The sequence below is a fragment of the Megachile rotundata genome, chromosome 15 (genome assembly GCF_050947335.1).
Source record: "Megachile rotundata isolate GNS110a chromosome 15, iyMegRotu1, whole genome shotgun sequence".
NCBI classification, from domain to species: Eukaryota; Metazoa; Arthropoda; class Insecta; order Hymenoptera; family Megachilidae; genus Megachile; species Megachile rotundata.
This window is the reverse complement of record NC_134997.1, coordinates 13,302,942-13,328,160: the sequence shown is the minus strand read 5'-3', so window position 1 is coordinate 13,328,160 and position 25,219 is coordinate 13,302,942. Positions and strand designations below refer to the sequence as shown.

General features: G+C 43.6%; 2 protein-coding genes across 9 annotated transcripts in view; one reads left to right on the top strand and one right to left on the bottom strand.

Moving 5' to 3' along the window:
• Positions 1 to 25,219, top strand: part of LOC100881712 (uncharacterized) — a 131,391-nt gene that overhangs the window by 78,273 nt on the left and 27,899 nt on the right. For 3 of the 8 annotated variants that reach the window (XM_076540201.1, XM_076540200.1, XM_076540197.1), the window contains one exon: positions 14,874 to 14,949. The exons of 3 other annotated variants lie outside the window; for them this stretch is intronic. The gene's annotated coding sequence lies outside the window, so the exon portion shown is untranslated. Of the gene's footprint in view, positions 1 to 14,105; positions 14,478 to 14,873; positions 14,950 to 25,219 lie in introns of all 8 variants that reach the window. 2 more of the 8 variants (XM_076540199.1, XM_076540198.1) reach the window with 2 other exon arrangements.
• Positions 17,445 to 19,899, bottom strand: Hbg2 (alpha-glucosidase). Its single transcript, XM_003703583.3, has 2 exons — positions 19,649 to 19,899; positions 17,445 to 19,560 (listed from the first exon to the last, which is right to left on the bottom strand). The coding sequence occupies exon 2, from the start codon at positions 19,447 to 19,449 to the stop codon at positions 17,746 to 17,748; it is 1,704 nt and encodes a 567-aa protein (XP_003703631.2). The 5' UTR covers positions 19,450 to 19,560; positions 19,649 to 19,899; the 3' UTR covers positions 17,445 to 17,745.

The following is a 25,219-nucleotide window of genomic DNA, read 5'->3' as shown; positions in this document are numbered from 1 at the left end:
TCCACTCGTGGTTCTATTCTACCGAACAACAATGAATGGCCGCTGACGGTTCTATTCTGCCGAACGGCGCCGTTTGATCCCTCGCAGGACAGTTTTATTTATGATGTTGACTGCCATAAAACTTTAACGGTGACGCAAAAATCGAGGAAAATCTATAAATCTGGACAGTAAACTTCCCCTGGGTGTGTGTTAGAAGTAAATTAATGCTCGGACCTGGTCTGTTTTCCATAGTCCATTATTTTCCGAGGTAAATAGCGATGAATCTTTTTCATGAAGAAAATTTTCCTACGTTTCTTACGGAAAAGAAGTCGTTACCGTACGTTCTGAGAATGAAAAAGCTATTTCATTGTTAGCTGCGTGAGAGCGCGTTTTTTGTCTCAGACTTTTTTCAACGAAGAAAGAGTATCTTGTTCGATACGAACATGAGCAACGTCGACTGTGCATTCCGTGTCGCAATTTACAAAAACTCGCATCTTTGTGCCGAACAAACTTTCGAATAAATTTATTATATTTTCGAAATTGCAATCCGCGGTAAAACGGTGCTGGAAACCCGTGGCGCAATTATCCCCTGTTAAAAGTTTGCGAAGAAACAATTTTCAGCACTTTTTCTTCTTTCCTTCTCCGTTCTCTTCGGCGAGCGACTCGATGGTTCTTTGTCGCGGCAACAACCGAGCGTTTCGCGAACGAGAGAAAGAACAAAAATTAGTCGGACGTAATTACTTTTTGCAAAAACTTTAATAACTTCCGCGCTTAGGAAGCTCGAGGACACGGGTGGTCGCAGTGAAGAATTTGTAAAATCGCGGAAAATTACTTTCGCTGTCGCTGCGAGCAGCGCCGAGTTTCCGCGCGTGTTCCCGATTTTTACGTACGCGCTTGTTTGATTTCGCCTATAAACGGTCAGGAAATACGAGAGTTCTTCAAACTTCCGAAAGTTCGAATCTCCTTATAATTTTCGGCCAACTTATTAGATCGCGGCAATAAATAATCGTTTGGGTAAAAGTTGGAACGATTTTTCCCCGGGACGCAAGACCGACGAGAATAAACTTACGCGTAGCTTTTCGAACGAACGACTTCCAATGAAATTATCGTCTCACGCATAGTCCTCGTTCCGCATGGCATCGGGAATTGAATTTCTACCTGTGTTCTCCACCATGCAATTCTCTCTGACGATTTTACGTATCGTTTGTCCCGTGTCAAGCTGGACGTGGTTTTTATTTCGACTTTCCGCTACAAATCGCATTTCCTGGTTAACGTTTCTCCGCGTTACACGCTTTTATTTACATATAGATTGCGCCATTTTGATCTCTCACACGATTTTACAAAAGATTTAACAGAATCTTACGTACTTGATAAAATTCGAGCGAAGTACAATTTTCAATTTGCGACATTTTCCGTCTGAGATTTTAAGAGAGTTTTTCCCCGGACCAAGTTTCTTCACTGCTGCGTTAAACCGAACGGTTAGACCGGAATGCACGACGGCGAGGTAACAACACCAGCGGATACTGTTATCGCAAACAGAGTGCAGCGAACACGACCCGCTTTTGTTCACATGATTCTGCATGGAACTGTTTTGGAACAATGACATCTCAAAGGACCTGCCGGACAGTTTGTGAACTGCAATATCGCAAATGACGATGTGCAAAGCTGAAAAAGTCGTATCATGGAAGTCGGTGAAAAGAGAATTGTTGTACGAACAAAGAAAAATGCGAACCGTCTCGAGACTCGTATCGACGTAAGACGAACGACAAATATTTATCAATATACTCGAAACTTTCTTGCAATTGAACTTCAACAAAATATTCAAACGTTAATAGGTGCGAAAATTTGAGAGTGCAATTCGCATGAGCATCTGCGCTCGCATTCTACTAATTACAATTCCATTTCGCTACGGAAAAATTATACCGAACAATACACGCGTGACACCGCTATTACTAATTGAAAAAGTCTGATCATATTGTACCGAGTCATCACCACCTGCGAACTCATTTTACTGATTGTCCACTTCGATTGATTCCAAATGCAACTTCTATCAAACATGTTTCCATATTAGTAGATCTGTACATTGGGAATATCGTCTGATCTTCTCATTAACTGTCTGACCGTCAACAGTCTTACTCTACTGAATCAGCTCGCGTAATCTACTCCATCGACTGAATCAGTTTGATCATGTTCTATAGCATTAATTTGATCCCCTGCACTTAGATGTAAGCTCCCTTTGACTCCGGGTGAGTAATACTGTCATTCCGACCTCTCTCATTTTTACAATTTATGTCGCTGAAAATCAGTTAATTCATTAGTAGGTAACGAAAGGTTTCATGTTTAACCCCTTTGCTATAGGAGACTTAAATCACCGAGGATGAATAATTCGATACCTAAAGGTTTGCAGCGTTGAATCTAGCCTATTTAAACAAGATGAAGTCTTCCGATCAGCCACGCCTAATAAGCATTATCCCGACCGGACGAAATGTGCATATTTCGCGGGAGGTGCGACTCGAAATCGATCCGGCTCCCAAATTGGTAGAACGTAACACGAGCCTCGTCGAATTAATTACGCGCGACACTATCGCGTTCCCGGGCTCGAGGTGTAGACAGTTCGCGCGGAAGCTTCAACGAGGGGATTCCGACCCTACCGCTACATTCTCGTCTGCTACATATTTGATTTATCCGAAAAGTTGTCAGTCCCGCGGGAGAGTCGAGTCGCTCGAATTGGCTGGAAACTAAGCAGCGAGCAGTCATTGTTTTCCGCGTCGCGTCCCGTCGTGTCGACCCCGTTGTTTTCTCGACTCGTTTGCGCTTCGTTAACGACGATCGGCACCCCTTCTTTCCACTTCTCACGCTCCTGCAATTTAATGGCAGTTCGAGTGCGCCTTGGTCGCACTCGTTTATTCGTTGATTCATTTGCACGAATCGGTGCCACGAATTACAAGTTATTTTCGATCGAATTTTATTTACGACTCCTTGGAAGACTCTCGTCGATCGAATGTCCAATTACGAGAGACATTTCACGAATCAATTATCTTTCTGTGAGATTAGATTCTAATGAAAGAATCGGGTTAATCGATCACTCGAAAATGTGCAATGCACGGTGAGGCTGCAAAGTTCTCGTTATTTGTGTACATAACTAATTTATTCGATTGACCTAAAACGCAGTCGATGCATTAAACATTTTTACAAAGGCTTAATACTTTCGGTCGTTTAAGTTTTATTATTCAAAAGCAATATCTGCGCGTACCGGCGCTTTGGCTGGCGTCGTTAAAAAATTTACACGAACCCGGGCAGCGATCGCGACGTGTCACGAAGTCCCTGGACAGCGTAACTGCTTCTGCAATTTATAAAGTCCGTGGAATGTCAGGCCGATCGGAAAGTATGCTGGAAATTGTACGCCGTATCGAAGGTATTCTGAAATTATTCAAATCACGCGAGCCAGTTTATCCGTGGTCCGCGTGCCGTGGAATATTAATAACGGAATAAGCGAAATTTAATACGTAATTTCGTTACATAAACACACCTGAATTTCATGAATTACGTTTTCAGCCTGTGTATTATTCATGAGCGAGGCTCGTGCGGACGCACGGAGCTTTTTCTACTGTCTTGATTGTCGCGTAAATTGCGATCTGTCATGTCACTTTCCGAAAATGTTTATTGTGACCAAACGGGGTAAACAATTTCGGTATCGTTGCTGGTTACGATACGTTTTCTCTGCTCGTTAAATACAAGCATAAAGTTGCTTGTTCTCATTGACAAACATCTTGAACAAGGGAAAGCTGTGTCCATAGTGCAATTTTAACGGAGTCAACGGAAGCAGAGATCAAAAGAGCGGAATTTCTTACATCCAGAGGGAAAAACGTTGAAATAAAAAGAAACGGATCAAATACAGAAGCGATTGGTAGCAATCGGCTGGTTTGATTTACGAGCAAACCGATTGAATTTAATTTAGAATCGAACAGCCGTGCCTCTCGAACGCCGAAGCAACGTACGATTGATTTTGTCTTCCATTCAACGGATTATTTGGAATATCAGCCGCGTAATTGAATTTGTGTAATTGAATCTCCGACGTCGATGGGCTGCGATTAATTTTAGGGCGGCGCTTTTATCGATCTCATCGCAAACACATTTCAAATTACCTTAAACCTCCGGGGAGAAATCTCCGAGAAATGCTACGCGGAAAAGATTGAAAAGAGCCATTAGAAAACGTATTAACGCCGTTTGTATTGGAAGGCAAGAAAGGTTATATATGGAGATCAAAAATTAAGCAATAAAAATTAACGTGTACGTTCTGCACCCTTCTATTTCGAATTCAAATGTTTCTAATACGATAATCGACTAAAAATAAATTTTTATTACACGAAGATCAAAGATTAGGGCATAAAAATTAACGCGTACGTTCTGCACCTTCCTATTTCGAATTCAAATGTTTCTAATACGATAATCGACTAAAAATAAATTTTTATTCCACGAAGATCAAAGATTAAGGCATAAAAATTAAGGCCGTACGTTCCGCACCTTCCTACTTCGAATTTAAGCGTTTCAAATATAATAATTAACTAAAAACAAATTATTCGTTGAAGAGAGACAAAGAAGCAAAGACAGAATTTAGTAGAATGGAAGAAGTGACTGTAACGACTAAAACGAATGCATTCGCGTTATTCCGAAATTACTCATCCTTTATGAAATTCTCGTAGGAGACAAGAACGTCAGAATTCCTATGAATTTCCATGATTCCCCGAACACAAAGGAAGCTAGGATATATTTCATGATTGCATAATCTGTTTACCGGCTTAACTTGCCGGCATACCGAAGCGTTCGCAGCGAGAGGAACAAGAACCATCTCGCATTCGATGTACCCCTTAAACGGTGCGCCCCCGTGGCGGCTAATTTGATCGCGAGATAATAATCTCGTTGGCTATGCCGGGCGATTTGGTTTGTAAATAAATTGTCGATCGGTCGAAACCGCCAACCATTATGGATATTCCTCGCAGGGGAAAATATAAACGCTGTATTCGCGCGTTTTGATCGGGAATTTAATAGGCAGAGAGAGGCGCGTTATTCGATCGTGAGCCATCGAGCGTTATTGCGTTAGGGCTGACTGCGCCATTTCCGATCTTGAATTATAGGGCTTTCTCGCAGGATCGATCGAGATTATGCTGTATTACGCTCGTGATCGCGCGTTTCCCCGGTTTTAACGCTCGATAATCCTCCCATCAGCTCGCTTTTCCTATACCCTCGATCGTTCATCTTCTTTGAAACTGTTTCAAGAATAATTCCATCCGTTCTTTCGTGCGTTCAAATATTTACCAGTTAAATCGTGGAAATAAGATAAGTAGGAGCTCGTGGGGTTTCAAGCGCGATTCTGACAGTAGCGAAAATCCTATATTTCCGTTGGCGAACTACTCGACGAAGCGTTGCGGTCGAGTTTTCGGATAACCAGCAAGATTCTCGTTGCAGGTTTCCGCCGTTCTTGCAAACATACCTTGCCCAGAAACATAAGGATCGATACCGGCCGGAAATTACAGGCATTTCATCGACTTCGAAACGGGTGTCCACTGGAACATATCGTTCTGGATAAAATGACCGAACCAGAAGCGTCGACGGAGTGACCCAAATCGCGACGCGATGATCGATCAACGGAATAGTTTCGTGATTAAAGCCATCTTTTACGTAAATGGAGCAGAACGTATCTAACTTTTAATACCGAATTAACCTCACGCGTATCCTTCAATCTTATCGGTGAAAAACATTATGGATACCAAAATACTTTAATATTAAAGGACAGATAGATGAAATCTTTTGTAAACGTTAATGGACGAACAAATTAGTCGGAGAGAAATCACGGAAAATTTCGATGGTCATTAGCTTCATGAAACTTGCGTATGCATGCCAAGCTTTCTATGTTGGCCATAAACCGTACACGTTGGCGTACGTGCGACGGATGCATTAGCCTCGTTTCGTCGATTAACACTTCCTGACGGTCCACGAGCCTCATCCGGTAAAACCGGTCCCGCTCTCGAACTACTCTAGTATCTATCTCTCGAAATCGTGATGAACTCTATTCCACTTATATCAACTCGACAATCATAAAACTTGTTTGTTCCTCCGTGTATCGTTTTCAGAAGATATTCGAAAGTGAAAGTAAAAGTGTTCACAATTAATCAATCGCTTCTAGCAAAGTTTTGTTCGCTTCTTCTCTGCCTAACCACTTCAAGTAATTAACAGGAAGCGACATTAATTAACATGCACAGTGTAAGAAGATTAGTCGTATCGGAATGAAAAATTAGACGAGGTAATTGTCACCGGCGGTTCCTCCGAGTGCCAATAAATCACCCTCGATTACCTTTTTCTCGATTCCTCTGTTCCCGTTCGATCTTTTCTCCTCCGAAGAGTGAAAGCTTCGAACAAATGAAACCTTCGAACTCGTTACAGCTACGAAGAAACGAATTTATCGTCGAAATTCAGGTCAAAGGTCCATCTGGGAAAAATTGAAGTCCATCGAATTAAGGGGCACGATAAGGATATCGGTGAACTTTCTAATGATAGAGGCGAGTGGCTTCCGATGAAATTGATATTTTCGTTCAATTTTCCGACACGGTCAGCCGGAAGCAAAAATCCGCTTCCATGGTACACGCGTGACGTGTTGTTTTAATTAACGAATGGTTTTTATGGCATCGGAACTCGATCCTCGAAATTCCGTGGAATCCCTTCGTCGACTGCTGTTAAAAGAATTAGCGCGTAATTGGTTGTACAACTTCGCTAAATAGGAGTATTCGAGCGGAACTAAACGCGGTAAATAATTATCCCTGTTGCAGAAATCGGCTGTCGAGAAGCAGCATCGAAACCCGACAATTATCAAGGAATTAGTTATAGCGAATCGAGCAGAGCCACGCCTGTTTCGCGTCGGGCACAATTTGACGGTGATTGTCATAGCCTGGCCGATCTGCGACTCGACACGCGCGTGCTGTTCGCGTTGCAACGCGTTGCATGCACACCGCATATAGATGCACGCGTTAAGCTGACTGCCGATAGAACTTGTCCAACTTGCAACAGCGACGCTGCACGTTCTGTTCCTTACATGCACCGGCTGTTCCAAGTTCGTGTTTGATTCAGCGAAATAGTTGCCGCGATAACTTTACACTCGATCACTATATATACTATACAGAGAGATTATTTCCTGATAGTAGAATTCTAACTCTTTGCTAGAATTTAATCGCTATTTAATTTGGCCAAAACCTCTGGATCAAAAAGCTGAAGAGTAAAGCTGTATAGCTAAAAGATAGGAGAATGTCCATTTTGGTAAGGATTGGAAAGACCTGAAGTCTAAGTGCTTAATGGTAGGTATCGAGAAAATTCTACACGCGAGTTAAATCGAAGGAAAAAGTTTCTAAAAATGTCTATTGTAAATTTAACGCGATGTCGACTTCGGTCTATCACCGATTCTAGGTCGATAATAATAGAGCTATTGAAACATTCCCATGTGGTGTTCTTAATATAGTAGAATCGATAACAGTAATTCGATCTAAAAGCTTCGACAGACGCGTATTAATCGAGTACGTGTCTGGTTTCCGAAAATTCAGCCGTCTTAAAGCGTTTCTCGTAGTCTTCGTCCATCTTTCATTACTCTTGGTGTTGCACTCAGAAACAGAGCGAGCACCGGCAAAGAGAAGTATCCATTATTGCTCTCTCTACGCTCTCTCGACTTCAACGGGGGCTACTTAACCAGACCGTTATATTTCCGCCAACTTCTTCGTTACTGCAAACTCGCCGGCGTTCCGCGTACGTACAATTCAGAACTGCATCAGCGTTTCGAGTTCTTCTCGTCCGTTCTCGTTTCGTGGCATGCTTCTAATTTGCAGCGCACAAACAATCCTGGGCTCGAAACACACGCATCCATCACCGGCCATCATAACCGCGTTGCCGGTTAGAAAGGTAAGGAAGAAAGGAGAAAGGAAAAGGAGAGGAAAAGAAGGTCTGAAAAGCGTGGCGTGTTCTTAAAAGCAGGAACTTTTCGCCGCAGCATTGATTGGCAGCGTGTCGGAAGAAATTGTCGACGAGAGAAGGAGGACCCTCGCGCCGACCCTCGTTTTCTTTTCTCTTGCCAACACGCCGCTCCTTCCAAGGGCGCGATTACCATTTTATCGGGTCTGATTTGCGAGCACTTTACACGAACCCTGTTACTCGATGGGGGGATTGCCAGCGAACTGGTGCACTTACCAGCAACCTCGTCGCTCTTTCGAGGGTATTTTAGCCAGGTACCAGGTGCCACGTATGCGTGCCTCTTTTCTGTGGATACCTACACACCTGCATTCGACTGTGCACGTACAAATCGATACCGAACAAAATATCTTTATTATACTTTCTCTTTTTTCTCTGGAGATCAATACCCTTTACATCGATCGCGACTGAAACGCGGTACTCTTCGGTGTTAAAGTATTAACCGTGAATTTATAGAACCATAAATGATTGTTATCCTTCGGTTATGGGCATAATCCGTTTGCCTAGTTGTTTATCACGAGATTGCTATCTCTGATCGCTAAACCTTCCTACCTGTTTATTTCAATTTGGAACCTTAATCGATTGTCGCCAGCGACTGAGTTTTTAATGCCGATAAAATAACCGGAGATAGAATCGAAGTGGTCTATCGTTCTAATGATACCATAATCGTTTTGATTTATGCATCGACTATAAGCGAAACACGTTCACGCGTTATAGTTTTACGTTTTCGATGCGATAACGGTGTTTATTATCCAGATAGGATTCAACAACGCATCTTTTATGTTTCGATATCGAACACGGTCGTAATTCAAGTTCAATTCCAAATGGATTAACAGGACTAGGTTGGCAACGTGGAAACGAGTAATCTGTCGCGATATTAAAAGTATCAGTGAAATGCAAACAATCCGTTATTGGTCGAACGTTAAACGTCGAGTAATTTTGCAATTTATACAGGAGGAAACTAGGCCAATGGTTACACGATTTGGAACATTTAAAGTATTCTACAAACACGAAACAGGATAACGTTTCAATTAATCGGATTGATTGTATTACATCGCTCGAACGCTCGGCGCGATAGGTAAAATTTAAATCTGTCGTTTTTCCAATAACCTTACACCGTGATTCGTTTCGCCGGACGAATATATACGGGCATAACGTTCGAGTAGGTAATCTCGAGAGTAAAGCCGTACTTCATGTAACGATGCAGAAGCTTTTCATTTCCTTGCAGAACAATCTATAATTCTAATCGCGTATTTTTTGCAAATACTCTATAAATTAGAAACGATTCGAATCGACCGCTCGGTAAATTTTATTCTTCGCCGTGTTTACGATCCTCGCGTTATCGAGAGTCGATCCTCGGCTCGTTCTTCATCCCCTCGAAAGACGACGACGCGATAATGCGCCACCTGAGCACAAACCCTCTCGTGATTGCTTGCGAACCCTCCACCTACCGATCAACGCTCGTTGTTGCGGTTTCTTAGACGTTCCACCCTTCATCGCGCGACAACTTTCTAACCAGCCCTTCATATCGAGAGCGTTTGCTCTTCCAACCCCGAGGACGTTCTCGAGTGCCTTTTTCGTCGCGGCAAATCAACGATGAAACTACCTTCGTTAGAGAGGCAACTTTCACGTATTAAACGCGAAAAGACAATATTACGTTGCTAATTCCAAACAGTATGGTCGATTTTCTCGTTCTGTCTGCAAACAATTGCGAACTCTCTACAAAGCGGCGCAGCTCTCTGGAATTCTGCTAATTAATTCTTCGTCCGCGTTGCGTAAGCACCTATCGTCGCTCCTCGTTCGGTGAAATTTTAATGAGCGCTAAATTTAGTACACGAAACGCCGTACACAGATGTGTCAACTTTCCCCACGAAAAGCGACGGATACGTATCAGTCACCCGGCAGCTTTTAATCCGGCTGATAATAATCGCTTCGAGGCGAGACTTTGACGCTCCTTTGAACACCGTTTCGTCGTTCGAACGGATTACCCGGATTAATGCAACGTTCTCGATTTTGTGCAACTTTCGAATCTGCGATCTGTAACTTCGATAAAATTCGCTGATGGATTTTAAAGCAGCGTCTCTGAGCCTCGATCAAAGAGCGTAACCCTCTAGGATAGCGGTAAAATTCGGGGACTGCGGAGTAATCGCGATTGATCGATTATCGTGCAGGTTTGGAAAACGAAGGAACGAGCAGCAACGAGCGATCGATACGAGTAAATAGGAAATCACGTATCTGGGCATTTCAATCTGACCCAGGATGAAAACAATGTTTGCCGATGTCGATCGATTCGATTTATCTGCAGTCGGATGCGGGGACGACGAATCGATCACGAATATCATAAACAGCGTCGCGTCGGAAGAAAGCTTCGTGTAAACAGTGATTTAATTCGATTCTGTAATTTTCGCGTGGCGAATCGCTGGATTAATTGGAATCGCGGTTAATCGGAATCGTGTTGTCTGCCAGTTGTTCGCCGAACGAATTGAAACGTGCATTGATTACGCTTTGCCACGGCCCATCGTCGAATCTCGCGTTTGCATTAATAATTCGTTGCAAACCGAACGGTAATAACGGACGTCTATGAAAACGGAAGTCTTTGGGAAGAGAAAAAGCGTCGGAAACAGCAACAAGTTCGATTCGTGGTAAATCGATTTCGCAATCATCGTGTTTGGAGAGTCGGACAAAGAAAGTCTCTGGAGAAAAAGCACGCTGCCCAGCAATGAAACTGTTGTCTGAAATTAACGAGCCGCTCGTGTACCAGTCGCACGGATGGCTGGTAAACAATTATTAGTCCATTATCGCGCGGACATTAATTACCCTCGATTAAACTATAAACTGCTCGTAATTACGTGGCCAAGTTCCAACATGGCAAAGAAGGCGTAAGAAAATGTCGGTAGCCGTTGACCCTCGTGCCAATAATTGGCTGCCCCGTGTACCCGCTTTCTCGGCGAATCGATAACTCTGTCTAGAATTATTCCCCGGGCTACTTTCTATTAACGAAAAGAAACGAGGAGTTGAAAAATGACCTACGAGAAACAGAACCATTAGCCAACCAAGAATCAGAGAATATTCTATGCACGGTGGCGGCAATAAAATACACGCGTATTCGCGCGCGTGGGTGGGTGCAACCGGCGTAATCACCAAGGTGGAATCCCATTTTTCCAAGCCACGCGACCACTGGTCATGCAAGATTCGTAATTACCTCGCGTAATTAGCAGATAACAGGTAGACAGAGGTATACTCTTGGCTTCCAACGTGTCCGACCAGGCTGCCTCGCGATGCGAGAATAACGAGACCGGCTCGATTACTCTTTCTCCTTTTTATCTTCGTCGGAAAGATTTTATCTCGGGAACTTTTCGCACGCCTCGTGAATTATTGCTGGATACTCGAAATTATGAATCTATTAAATTCTTGGAAAGGCAGATAGGTTGGATACTACATCAAGTAATTTTTGAGTGTACGCTTCTAAATCCGGAAATTCCTAGGGTTCATTTCTGGACTCCCTAATCTCGAGATTCCCATTTGCCTTGATGCTGGAATACCTGTGTTCCTAAATTTCTGGGACCGAAATTCCTAGACCGTCAAATTCGTAGATCCCCGAGATCCTTACATGCAGATTTGCTTTTGAACGCGCACACGCTGGAAATTCTCCGGCGAACCTAATTTCCAGATTGTCATAGACTTCCTAGATGCAGCCATTCAAGCAGTGAGTGCCTTAGCGGACGTTTAAACGAGTTTCCAACAGAATAGAAACGTTGAATCGAGCAAAAAGAGGGTCGGCCGAATGACCATAGAGAAACTTTTGCCCGTGATTCGTCGGCTGTCAGGGACGTGGGGTGGTCGTTTGCATGGGTCCGAGGGTGATTATCGTACCTTTTGGCCGGCCGGTTCGCGACACAATCCGATTAGACGATTTAAAATCGATGAGAGGCTCGACTGGTGACGGATGGAAACTGGACGATGGCTGATGGAATCGTGCAAAGGGGTGGAAACTGCAAGGGTGCGGGGCGAACGGATGGACGTGCGACCGGATGCCGGTTTGCAATTACCATTCATTACTTTGTTGGGGCCAATTGACATAACTGATTGGTATTCGGCTGCCACGCCGCCCTCAAAGGACCCTCGGACCACGGCAAGGGTGCTAATGCAGTTAGCCACGTCTGAGTGCAACGCTACGTTTTACCTTGCAGATCCAATCGCGTCCACGAATTTCTACGTTATGTTACGCTGCAATTTCTTATCACCCCGATATTTCTTTTGTTCCTTCATTAATAACTCTTTGCTATCAGTTCAAGTATGTTGAAAATAGGAAATCACGTGTCTCTCACTCTGCGAAGAGACGAAGATTAACAAGCGATCACCCAATTATGATTTTTAGGAATGATAACGTATCGAACAGCTCCTTATCGAATACAAATTTACTAGAGCGATGATCAGTCTCGATTATCTGCACCGATTGCCCCACATTTTGATATCTCTTGCAATTTGATCTTCGTTTCAAGGCCCAGGAACGAGATATACTTTGAACGCGTGAATCAGTTAGGTATATGATTAAAGTTTCTTTGGAAATACTTGAATTTCGCAATCGTAAAAGAAGGTTAGAGAGATAGGGTCAGATGTAGGAAAAGATTCTCGCCGAAATGGGCAAGAGAGGAAACTCGTTTTGTTAAATGGCCCGCTATTAACCATAAAAGCATCGTGGCGACAATACGGCCGATGGTTCGAAGTTACTTTACGACATTACGAGGCGAACCGAAACGGCACGTTCTCCGACTGATAACGTTTTAACGCGATAAGAGAGTTCGTTGACGGGTCGCGTGCAGTTCCAACGAACTAAACGACCGCCATGAGGCTGACGAATTAAAAAGGAAAGTTGAAAAACGCAACGAAACGATCCATTCTCTGTCTCGTTCCTGTAATGTTCTGTCCGGGAGCAGAAGTCACGTGATGCTTTTAATTATTTGATTAATCACTTATTATAATTGGAGGTAATTCGCAGGTGTCGCGAGTGGTAAATTTTTAACCAAACAAAAAGCCTTTTCGTTTGATGAAGTTAATTAAAACTTTAATTAGTGTATTAAGTTACTAATGATCGTGAACAGGCAAAGGATTTTCCTTGTAGAACGCTATAATTTGAAAGTTCATTTTAAAATTATGACTCATTAAATTTGAACGACATTCTAAGAGTCAGTGACCCATCAACTGCATTCAGCTTACGCTTTCACGCGTTCCCGAGGATTTGCCGGCACTTTGGCCGTGAATGGACGATAAGCTATCGTCGTATAATGGTAAATAGTGAACACCGAGCCCGATTGTTCACCTCTATTTGCCCGCGTGTGAAACATCCCCCGTGAGAGTTTCCTCCCGATCGACAGGGGAACGTTGGACGATATTGGCCGGCCGGATTTTATGCCGGTCCGAATCCAATTACCCTGAATAATTTATCGGCGAATCACAGACGTTAATGACATCGGCTCGAATTAAGCGAGCTTCGGAAAAGTGCGCTGCCACCGGAGTCCGCGAGAACACGCTCCTGTCGCCAATTAGTATTCATGTCGTGGATAAAGTTCGCGTTTTTACGTCAACCCCGACCCGTTCGATTATTCACGCCACTCGGAATAACACGCTTCCGATTTCGCCTTCTTTTTTTAACGCTTTTCGATCGCCCTATTTCGACGCTACAACATTTCACCACTCTTTTTTACACAATATTTTTAACACCGTTCTATGACGCATCGAAAGCTAAAATTGCTTTTGCTGAACATTTTTGACTTCCTCTGGCAAATATGGTTAACCCTTTGCGCTCGAGAGCTGACCATTTTATTTAATACAAGCATTTTTTAACTGATTCTATGATACGACACGTGTGATGTATAAACATAACGAAACAAAGAATTGTAGAAATTATAACCTCAAAAAAAATTCATTTTTTTAACTAAGTTTTAAAGTTGCTATTTGCAAACAGTCAAATTACCTTAAAGGGTTAAATCGTGAAGGGACGAAGTAGAATAGGACGATTGTAGGGAAGGTATTCGGAAAATATTAGGAAAAAGTCTCGTAGACGCTCTTAATCGACTCTGTGCTATATCTTTTCGCGCTTTTGTCGTTCGTTAACGAAGAAAAGAAGAAGGAGGAAGAAGGAAGTTAGCGATTACCTAAATCGTCCTTTGAAATTGCCCATCATCCCCGCAACGAATCCTACAAGTATGCAAGAAGTTTGCCGGGACGAGGAAACGATCGTTCAACGTCGTCGACAGGGAGGGTTCGCAAAAACCGCTCGACGGATGCAGTTCGCTGCGTTAAACGGAAATCGTTTCAGCGGAATTCGGAGAAACCTGGCTGGCTTCCCGGTGAGAACCGATCTAAATGGCTCGAAAATTGTAACAGCCGATCCTGCTGAAGTATTAGCCGCTATTTATCAGTTAACTTTCCCTTCTGCCCTCGTCCAGAATATCGCTTAGTCAGGTTTTGCGGGACGACAAGAACCTACGGTAAGAATCTAGGTACGAAAGTTTCACGGAACATATCTCTGGACTTCTTTCGTTTGACGCGTCTCCGGAAAAGTTTTAATGATTCGTTTTGCAAAACGAATCTTCTAATCCCTTCGATCTCGAAGTACTTCATCTGTAAGAAAATATAAGTTCCCTGGAACATACGCGTAATTCGATTACCGGGGCGAAACTTTGAAGCGACTTTCCAGTCGAAAGATGAAAAAGTTTGGAATTATTTGACGAAACTTTATCCCCGATATTTCGAGGGATTCAACTAAATTATCGGGGTGTCAATAACCTTTCAGCTCGTGTTCCGACGTAACACCCAAGTGTCTAGTAAAGTTTTGTAGAAAAGGCTGTTAACAAATATTGAAATATTGCACGTCGATATTGCAGGTGGATAATCCGTGGATCGAGCTACGAGGCGGCTCCGTGCAACCAGACTCGAATAGGGTTCGCGACAGTAGCAGGGGTGAGTCGAGCTATTTTTAATCCGTCGACGCGACACGCTCGTTAACGCGCTTCGATTTTATGATAATGTAGCTTCGCTAACGAGCTAATGCCTGATAAACCGTAGCAGGGTTACGCGATCCGCTCGCAAAATCAATTTCGGTCCCTTTGAAGACGCGCACGCGGATTAATTGGGACGCTCGCCGGAAGCTTTTATTATTGCCTCGTCGAGACTTTTGCCGGCATGTTTTTCCATGCTGTATTCGAGAACGATGAAATTAGAGGGCAAGAATAAGATAACGAGATGGAGGACAGGGACCGAGGGAGAGATACTTTGAAAAGGGGCAGGTTCTCGAAAATTCACGATTCACGGGGTGAAAAGGCGCCGAAAGAGCCGCTGCAAAGGGAGAAAGAGATCGCGAATTAATTAAGAGGCTGGAAGTTACCGTGCTGCGAATAAGACGAGACTTCCGGGATATTCCACGTCAAAATATTTAGGACAGATTGCTAAGTATGCTCGCTAAAATCTCAGCTGCTGTATATTTATTTCAAATATTATATTCACAAAATATTATGGAAGCTATTTAGTTTATTATGTGGCAAAAGAAAAATGGACCGAATTGAAACGAGCTATCGTTCGAAAATGCTTGCTACGGGAGAAACAAGAGCGAGATTGATCTGATCTAAAGGGTGACTTCTTATGCCGGTAAAATGGAGGGCACATACAAGACGTCTGCGTCGATTCTCGGCTGAGCACGCTGTGAATACATGCACGGTGTGTACACAAATGAAGCCGATGTTACGCGAGTGCACAAGTTTTCCGAGTGTCTCGGCAACGTCCGAAAGAGGACGAGAAATAACGGGGAACAAGGGACAGAAGGATAGGTTGAAGAATGTGCACTCAACGTGATTGGTGCACCGCTGCACCGACTCAACAACGAAGGCTGTCTGCATGAAAACTTGAGAATTTCTACTCGGCCACTCGTGTGCGTACGCTCTTCTTACCCTTTCTCGCTCCGCGTTCCAACGGCCAAACACAATGCTCGAGCGAGTCTGGTTACTGCTGAATTCCAGGCAAATTTCAAGGAACGCTGCTCATCTGCCATTATGAAGCAGCTCGAATCCTCAGTTGAACGCCGAGCATTAGGTCACAGCGCTGTATCGCTTCGCGTTAGATCCTGGCGCGCTCGGTTGCCGCTGAATTTCCATGCTCTGGACTTCCTCTAGTTAAATGTCCACGTGTCGCCATGCGTTTCCATGCATTCGATATTTACATGCTCGACTTCAGGCTTCACGCTCGGGGTTTACACACAGTGAATATTTACGTGTTGCATGTCCGCGTTAAGTCTTCACATGTCGAATCTCCGCGTTAGAGCTTTACATGTTGGATTTCCACGCATTATATTATTGTATGATGGATTTACACGCGTTGAATCTTTACATATACGATTTGCACACGTTAAAACTTCACGTGTTGGATCTTCACATGTTGTATTTCACACATGTCAGATTTCTACACGTTAAATTTTCACGCATTGTATCGCCACAAATTGGACTTAGAAGCCTTGAATTTGTACGCATTGTATCGTTACTTGGATTCTACGCATTAGATTCTCAGACCAGAAATTAGATAACAGATCAATAAGAAGTCCACATATGCACACGTTGCGCCGCACGTGTTGAACCATAATGCGTTGTCCATGTCAGTACGTCACGTGTTACTGATTCTGAGTTGTAAAAAATTTTGCAAGGAACAGTAATTGTAAGACTAAATTCAGAAGGTGGAAAAACAGAGCGGAAATATAATTGATAAACTGAAACGAAGGTTCTTCTTCATAGAAACTGGTTTCTACGGCGTAACGAGGCTTGCCTTTCTCGTTCGAAATGCGACGATATTAAATAGCAAATTACGTAGAATTACCGTGGAAAATAAAATCCACGGTCGAAGAAATGAATTCTGGTAAGGTATTAAAAATTAAAGACGTCAACGGAAGTGGCCGGAATAACTTCGTTCGGTATTCACGTTTCCCTTTCCAACTACAACTTTTTCTCAGACGCTCTCAAGCATACCGCGTAATTATTCTATGAATATTCGGATATTCATGAAAGTCTCTATAAAATAGCTGGCGGACGCTGGCTTGCTAAATAATTCAATTACATGAAACCCGGAAGCGGACAGTTAATTAACAGACCGTGGAGATTGGTCGCCGGAATTTTTTTTTTTTTGCTTTCGATCATGCAATTTCGACGAAAAACCGGTGAAAATATGGTGGAACAGAAAGTCCCGGTTTCAAAGTTAAAGAACCAATGAAATTTTCATTCGCTCTCTACCGAGAGATTCGTCGCGATTGTATTTAATTCGATCAACATTTTCTCAAAGCGTAATTAATTTTCAAGTCGAGTTTCTCTGATTGCAACTGTAACGCACCACTTTTACAAACGAGCGAAATTCTGTATAATAAACATGTTTATTTATCTCCCTTCACATGAACTGGGGTTAAAAAAGCAGGAAAGAAATTGTATCGATGAAAATTAATTTTATTAAGTTACATGGATCGATCCTCGTCGGACGAAGTAATTTGAGAATTTTATTAATACCACAAATCTCGCGTGAATGGAAATTAAAGCACGTTTAATCAAGCGACCACGCTAAGTACCGCGATAACGCGATAAAAATTGCAATATGTAATTAACAGCTTTTTTAAATAATAATGGTACATGGCGAGATCGCTATAAATTAACAATGCGTTCATGATGTACAAATAATAACGACCTGGAAATTTTATCATCGCAATTCTACATGACTTATTCAACAAAATTAATGAAGGTTAGGTGTAGTGTACAGAATCGAAGCGCCTCCAGGTAGCTTCACATTAGTTGGATTCACTCTGGAACCCACTAGCACTCCAGAACCAACGCTGGAAGTGTAAACCAAGAGCTCAGGAGCGACTACGTATGAGGTGGTTACATTAACAGTGACAGGCTTATCGGAAAAGTTGATAAGAAGAACAGCAGCTCTGGATCCAATGTGACGAACAACGCTCAAAACATGGTCCGCGAGCACGAGCACCTTCAGATAGCTGTGGCGAATGGCGGGCACCTTCTTCAGCGCGGACAAAGCCTTGAACACGTGGTAATGGGATTCCTTCGCCTGTTTCTCTGCCTGGAGATTCAAACATTTGTAATTGGTGTGCACTGGCAACCAGGTGACGTTGCTGGTAGAAAATCCAGCGCTGGTGGTGTTGTCCCATTGGAAAGGAGTTCTTTCGGGATCTCTCGACCTCAGGGTGTACCTGTCGGGCCCGGAGTTGCATCCAACCGGGTCGATGGTCTCTTCATAAGTGAAAAACCTGTCTTCCATTCCAATTTCGTCTCCGTTGTAAATGACGGACACTCCGGGGAGCAGCATCGCCAGCATGTTGATCTGATCGGCTCGTCGGGTGCCGAACCTCGAAGCCACGCGATGGTTGTCGTGATTACCGACCACCCAGTTAGACACCTTACCCTGTGGCACGCTGTCGACCCACCTGTCGATGAACGTCTTGAAGTCCGCCGCGGTCGACTGGTTGTTCAGGTCGCTGATGAACATGAAGTTGAAGGGCACCGTGGAGCCAGCGTCGTAGTACTTGATGGTCATTGTATGATTAGCGTACGCTTCGGTCAGGATCATCTTGTAGTCGGAGTTGGTTTTAGTGGAGAACTCGTCCATCAGTACTCTCCAGCTCTTGAGGACGTCGTACACCTCGTCGTAGTTCTTGGTGTAAATGTGATCCAAGTACTCGTAGTCGTTCTCAGGGACTCCGGTGACGTTCGCTTTCGGTTCGTCCCTGAAGAGAGGATCCTCGAACAGGTGATTGATCGCGTCGATACGGAAACCATCGACTCCGCGTTTCATCCAGAAGGACAATACGTCCTTCATCTCCTGTTTCAAGACTTCGTTACGATAGTTCAGGTCTGGCTGAGCAACCGCGAACTGGTGCAGGTAGTACTGCTGACGCTCCTCGTTCCATTCCCAGGCCCCATTTTGGAAGTTGCTTATCCAATTGTTCGGCGGGTACCTGGTTCCGTTGACGATCTTGGGGTCGTGCCAGACGTAGTAGTCGGTGTACGGGCTGATCTTCTTTATGCTCTTCAAGAACCACGGGTGCTGGTTGGAGCTGTGATTGGGCACGAAGTCCAGGATTACTTTGAGACCGAGCGACTTGGCCTTGGCTACGAGACGGTCGAAGTCAGCCAAGGTGCCGTAATCGGGATCGATGTCGGTGAAGTTGGAGATGTCGTAGCCGTAATCGACTTGCGGACTCGTGAAGATCGGGGACATCCACAAGGCCTGGACACCGAGGTCCGCCAGGTGGTCCAATTTCTCGGTGATGCCATTTAAGTCACCGATGCCGTCACCGTTGCTATCTTTGAAGCTCCGCGGGTATATTTGGTAGATGACGGCGCCGTGGTCGTACCAGGCGGTGCTGGGAGCCGCGACAACGACCAGCGCCGAACACGCGAGCAATAGTAATCGAAACATGGCGAACTAATGGCTCTTCCGATGGACACGCGGATCTTTATAGGACTCCCTGATCAGATTGCACGAAAAAACCCGAGCACTCTCTTCGATTACATCGAAGACGTCCAGTCTCTGAAGTGGACACAGATAAGCTACTCGTAACGCACTATCGTGTGTTTGTTACGCGTCGAATCTTATCGCAGTTGTTTAGAATACTCACTTCGTGCGAATAACAACGTTTTAATCCCAGTAAAATTTTCCAGAATCCTCCTCGGACAGATTGCTCCGAGATTAAGGGCTCTCGAGTTGTTTGTTTTCGACGATAAAGCAGACCTCTAAAGAATCGCCATTTTCTAGCTGGTTGGCCGACGTGCAACATTCGCTGGCGATAAGATTTTTCGAGGTGCACCGCCACTTGGGAAATAGTAAACACCTCGGACCGCACGATCTCGCGTGTAGAGAACATTTATGCGTGCCAGCCGAGCTATCGTAGCCGTGGCTAATTATACGGCTAGCCACGCTCGTTTCTTACTTTCTTCCTGGCCAACCGAGCCAATTTCAGACCCGCCACGACGAATAAATTTACCGTTCGGTGACGGACGTTGCTGATAAAAAAAAATATCCTCCGAGCAAAATCTGTCGCGTGAAACCTTTGATGGACGACTCGATAAGTCGGACTGCGATTGTCAGCCGTTTCTGCGTCGATTTATTAAATAATTTATTTAAAGCGATAAATGTAGGTAGGAAATCGTGGATAGGGTATCGTTGATTTCCAACGGGGAAAGAGACGCGTGTCCTTTTTTCGATTCGCGCAATGGCCTCCAAAACGATTTATCAAAGTTTCAGTTATCGATAAAACCGAAATTTTCAATCGATTTCTCGCGCGTGGTCTATGGGCAGAGATAGTTCATCGCGTGTCTACGGGCTGCCAATATTCATCAAATTTTGAACGATGTCATAGGTCGGCCTCGTTTTTTCCCCGCGATCGATCGCGTGTTCCGGATAAAAGAAACGTTTTCCAAATTCCACGCGAAAATGTTTTCTGACAAGTGGAAAAATGGGAAACAATGTATGATCCGAACGAATTTTGGTTAGCTTTATTGTAAAAACGCGTGCGCCTGGAAACGCGATATTTCGCGATATCTAAAGAATCGCTCTTTCAATGTTAACGATAGCTAATATCTCGGAGAAGTCCGATACGAGCTCGAGACTTAATTATCTCCTTACCGCGATTTGCGAGTTAAACGAGCAACGAAATTTGTAGACGAACGAGGATCGCACACAAATACATACGATAAATTTCGGTCTATAATAGTCGTAGACAATGCAAAACAACAGTTGCACGGGTGATTTACGCCCGAAGATACGCGTAGATTTAGCTGTGGGCAAAGACTAACATGGATGCCTGTGTAGAAACACCAGAAACCCGAACGGCGCGGGGACAAAGTTTCGCCAGAGCATTATTTATGCTCGCAATTTTCTTCTTGGCTTATTGCGAACTGCATTCATTCATTGTCCGCACCGCACCAGAGACAATTTCACTGGAACAATGAATTATTCATACTATAAACGTTCGTTCCGTCCCACCACTGTCGCTATCAGTTCTCTACGGTTTTTTAATCTTACTTAGATGTAAGTATGTCCTATATTTCAGGCTATATAAGTCGCGGTATTAGAAGAGGTAATATTCAACCGAATAAATCACTAATTGTCAAAACAAATCTGTAATTCGCGAGAAATAAATTAACTGGAACTAAGATGTACGATCGATGATTTTTTAAGAACAGCATTCGGCGATGCGTTTAATTAATTTTCATAGATTTTCAATGCAGAGAAGAGAGGATGCTTTTGCAGGACGGACGATCGTTCCGAAAGGGCAAAGTAGACGAGGGATTGGCACGGGCTCTGTTGTAACGAGGCCACGTTATGTCAGCCACCCTTGCTACGAAGGGGTAGTCAAACAACCCCCTCGCAGTTTACGGCCGTAATTAACTTCCTAGGTTATTAGCCCTCGTTCGCGGTTGTAGCCTGCTACTCCACAGGACTCTGTCTCACGACTCTTTCCAGGGGAAATCCTCCCTCTCTGCATCCCTCTTTTGCGGCTCCACTTTCATCTGACGCAGACGAGGCATTTTTCGATGAAGTTTGCAACGAACGCTCGACCACGCTCACCGTGTAAACGAATAAAGCCGGTTGATCGATAATTGAGCGGAAAATTGCTTGCTAATCTTTCCAACAATCTTTGTCTGTGCACCTAACTATTTTGTTAACTAAGATTTCTGAAAACCAGTCTTGACTTTATCAAGATAAAGTTGATGAAGATTTACCTTTCTTCACAGCTTTCAGATTTGCCAGACAATTTGTCGTTTTCGTAAATTTCGAAAGGGATGTTGAAAATCAGGGTGTTCGAGGATCATTGAAATTCGTGATTTCGTGGAAGAAATTGAGCATTAACGAAACTTAGAGGTAAAATGTAGAACACGTGGTTAACGATGCGATCGACGCCGAACAAATTGGCAGGAACGAAAGAGAATAGCCGTGGAACTGGATCGTTGGGAAAAGCATCGACTACTCGTTACACGCGTATCGCTAAACAGTCGTGCATCCGAGCGGAGTGCAAATTAATTAACCTGTGCATGCATTATTATCGAAAGCAGAACACGCGTGGTTCGGCCAATGCGATCCTAATTAAATTTTCAGTACGCACGAGTCCATCCGGTGAATCAACATCGTTGAAATACCATGAAATTAAATGAAAGCACGTTCTTCGAATAACTGCGGCGACATTAACGAGCTTGTAACGCGCCATTGGTAGCCGTGTTCTCTGAAAAAACAGCGCTATTCGAACGTACTATTCCTTCCATAACCGTAAGTTCTTTGAAAATGAGTTCCAGGATCAATACTCGGGGATGAAAATTATTTCCATGTTGAATGAAAGAAACGAGCTTGCAATTAGGCATTAAGAACTCGTGACACACCACGAAAGAACAAGTTACTCAACGCTCTTTCGCGAGACTCGCTTTTATAAACATGAAAGGTGTCCGTCGGGGGCTGCGTGTCTCATCAGCCGTTGTTCTCAGGTATTTCGCCGGGTTCCGTTCTAAGTGACTGTAAAGCAATGTCTGGCACCTCATTACACTCGCGAACTTGGTCGTCGGGTGAAGCGGACCAGGAAAATTTCGTGCGGGGAAAATGAGACGATAGCAGCCGGGGTTGGCTGAAGGGTTTTCGTTAGCTGCGAAGAATTCAGCCGTACAAAAGCTAGCTTAGACATGACATTGTGCCGCGAAAGTGGCTACGGGGTCCGAATAACGCGGGTCCACCGTAATGTCGGAATAATGTGGCTCGTTGCATGCCAGCCTTTATGCAGGTCCTGTTTCACTTTTTTCCATCAAGAATCTTGTCACAAAAAGATACTCTCATATGTAAAAATTCGTGACAGCGCTATTTAATACTGGTTAATATTAAAATTGAACTCGTTTTAATTCCTCACCTACACGTTAGACGCAAGAAAACGAGGCTTCAACCGTTCGAAAGAGGAGAAGTCTTTTCCAGAGTTGAAAAACAGGGTTCGGTTGCCAGGCAACTCGTCGAATGGCATAAAAGTGCGTGTTGCTTGGATTCAAGTAGTGCGTTTTAATTATAGCTAGTCAGCTCGGCCTCTTATGACGGTACCCTAAGCGTGCCACGCTATTAAAGCTTAGCGAGATTATTCCTACTAATTATTTTAATTACACCCGCGTAGAGACCGAATGGGCAGAAAGGGGATTAAAACGTATCCGAGGATTATTAAAACTTCGCGAAGACTTAAAACCTTCCTAATTCTTAATATTTTGTTCACCTTCGGTCTCGGGGGTGACTCGCCCGCACAAATTTTGATTAATTTCGAAACTTTACTCCCGTCTTATTTAATACTTGGCTGACCCCGCGACGCGCAAAGCGACAAGCTTCAACAATTTTGACGTTCAACTGTAAGCTGCTTGGCTCGCAAACGATACGACTTTACCTCGATATTACTTTTCTTCGTATTAAAAGCTACACCGCAATGCAAGAAGTTTCTTAATTACGCGTTTCTCGGATCCACGTATAATCTATTCAATGTTCATGGATACTTTACAACGACGTATATTGCTGGCCGGCATCAAAGGATTTCTCAGTTAAACGACTATAGCTGGAGCGCATAATTATCTGTCTCTACTAGATTCGATTAATCCCTCGAGTTACGAGTCTACGTGGATATACAAGAACAACGGATTAAGTTCATGCATTCACCGTTGACTGATATGTCGATAAGATATTTGATATACTCCGAGTCGTACGATAACGCATCTATAAACATTTTATCTTTCGCAAATATAATTCTCAAACATTCAAGATAATACAATAAAGTTAAATTGAAAAATATAGTCGGGTAAAAATATTTGGCAAACATTTAATCAGGAAAGCATTTAGTACGTCAGTTACACATCTCATTTGCATCCTTTTTTTAAACGCGAGCCGATATTCAATTATTTTTCGAATCATTTCTCCAAGCACGTTTAACGAATTATTATTCACCGAGTAACCCAGTTTTCGCGGACTCCGAGTATTTCAGAGACGTGGCACCTATTTATGCCGGAGTCTGACACGAATACGGAAGCTTCTGGTTCCGCTAATGAACACTTTTAATTGGAGTGTCCACTTTTCTGTGCATCATTCGCGAAGTGGCTGTGTGTATAGAAATATTTCGGATAATTCCGTACACGGTAACGACAGCGCACCAAATTTTCGACCAAACATTCCCCGGACAAAGTCAGCGAACGAAACGGGGTAAAAGCGAAGGGAACAGTTTCCGAGTAGTAATCTTGCTCGACTTTGTTATTACGTTGGCTCGCCGGCGCGCGAATATTCCGCAGCTTCCGGTCAATTTCTGGATCCGCTGATTTTTCTGTTTCTCGCCAACGAGAGATTCTGTCACGACCCGTATTTAGCTTTATATCCAGCAGCTGGCATGTTCGAAACAGGTCCCCGGCAATTTCCATTCGAGAGTCGCGTCGAGGACCTTTTGAGACGATTTTCTTTTTTCCCGTTTTTCTTTTCGGTTGAAAAATATGAATTGCAAAACTCCCGTGCCAGAGCTTCTATGAAAATTGCAATTTTCGAGATTTCTTACGGGGCCAAAGAAGCAAACGAACCGTTATTTTCGTTGCGTTTAACCATTATCAAATTAAACTTTAATTCCTCCTCGCGCGGCTCTCCATCTTTCGTTGTCTTTTTTTCTTCCAATTAAATACAACGCGGACCAATTTCAACCCGAAACGAGCAGCATAATTACAAGTTGTAAAGCTTGAATTTAAAAGGTTACAATTATCCTCGTACGCGTTCGTTGAATGCGAAAACACCCAAAGCGTAATACGAGCTTTTTAAAAATACGCAAAGCATGTATTATCAGTTCATTTACTAATTATTTTTAATTCGTTTATTTTAAATTATAGTCACTACGAGCTTTTTCACTGGAAAATAAAATACCAAAGTTCGTAAGAATCGTAATTACAAATTTTGTGAACGAAATAACTGCACGTGCATTTCGACATTGAAGAACTCCACGTGGTACGAAAAACATACTCGACGCGATAAAATCGATGAAAACAGTTATCGAATCTCGCCGATTATCTTCCATCAAATTTTCAAAGCTTAATCAAGATCGTGATTGGCCGTTTTGCCATCTTGGATTCCGACTTGTCTAATTAGCAAATCTGCTGGAAGCATCGTTGCACGCGTACTGTTTGGCTCGAGAAGATCCATCGAGGCG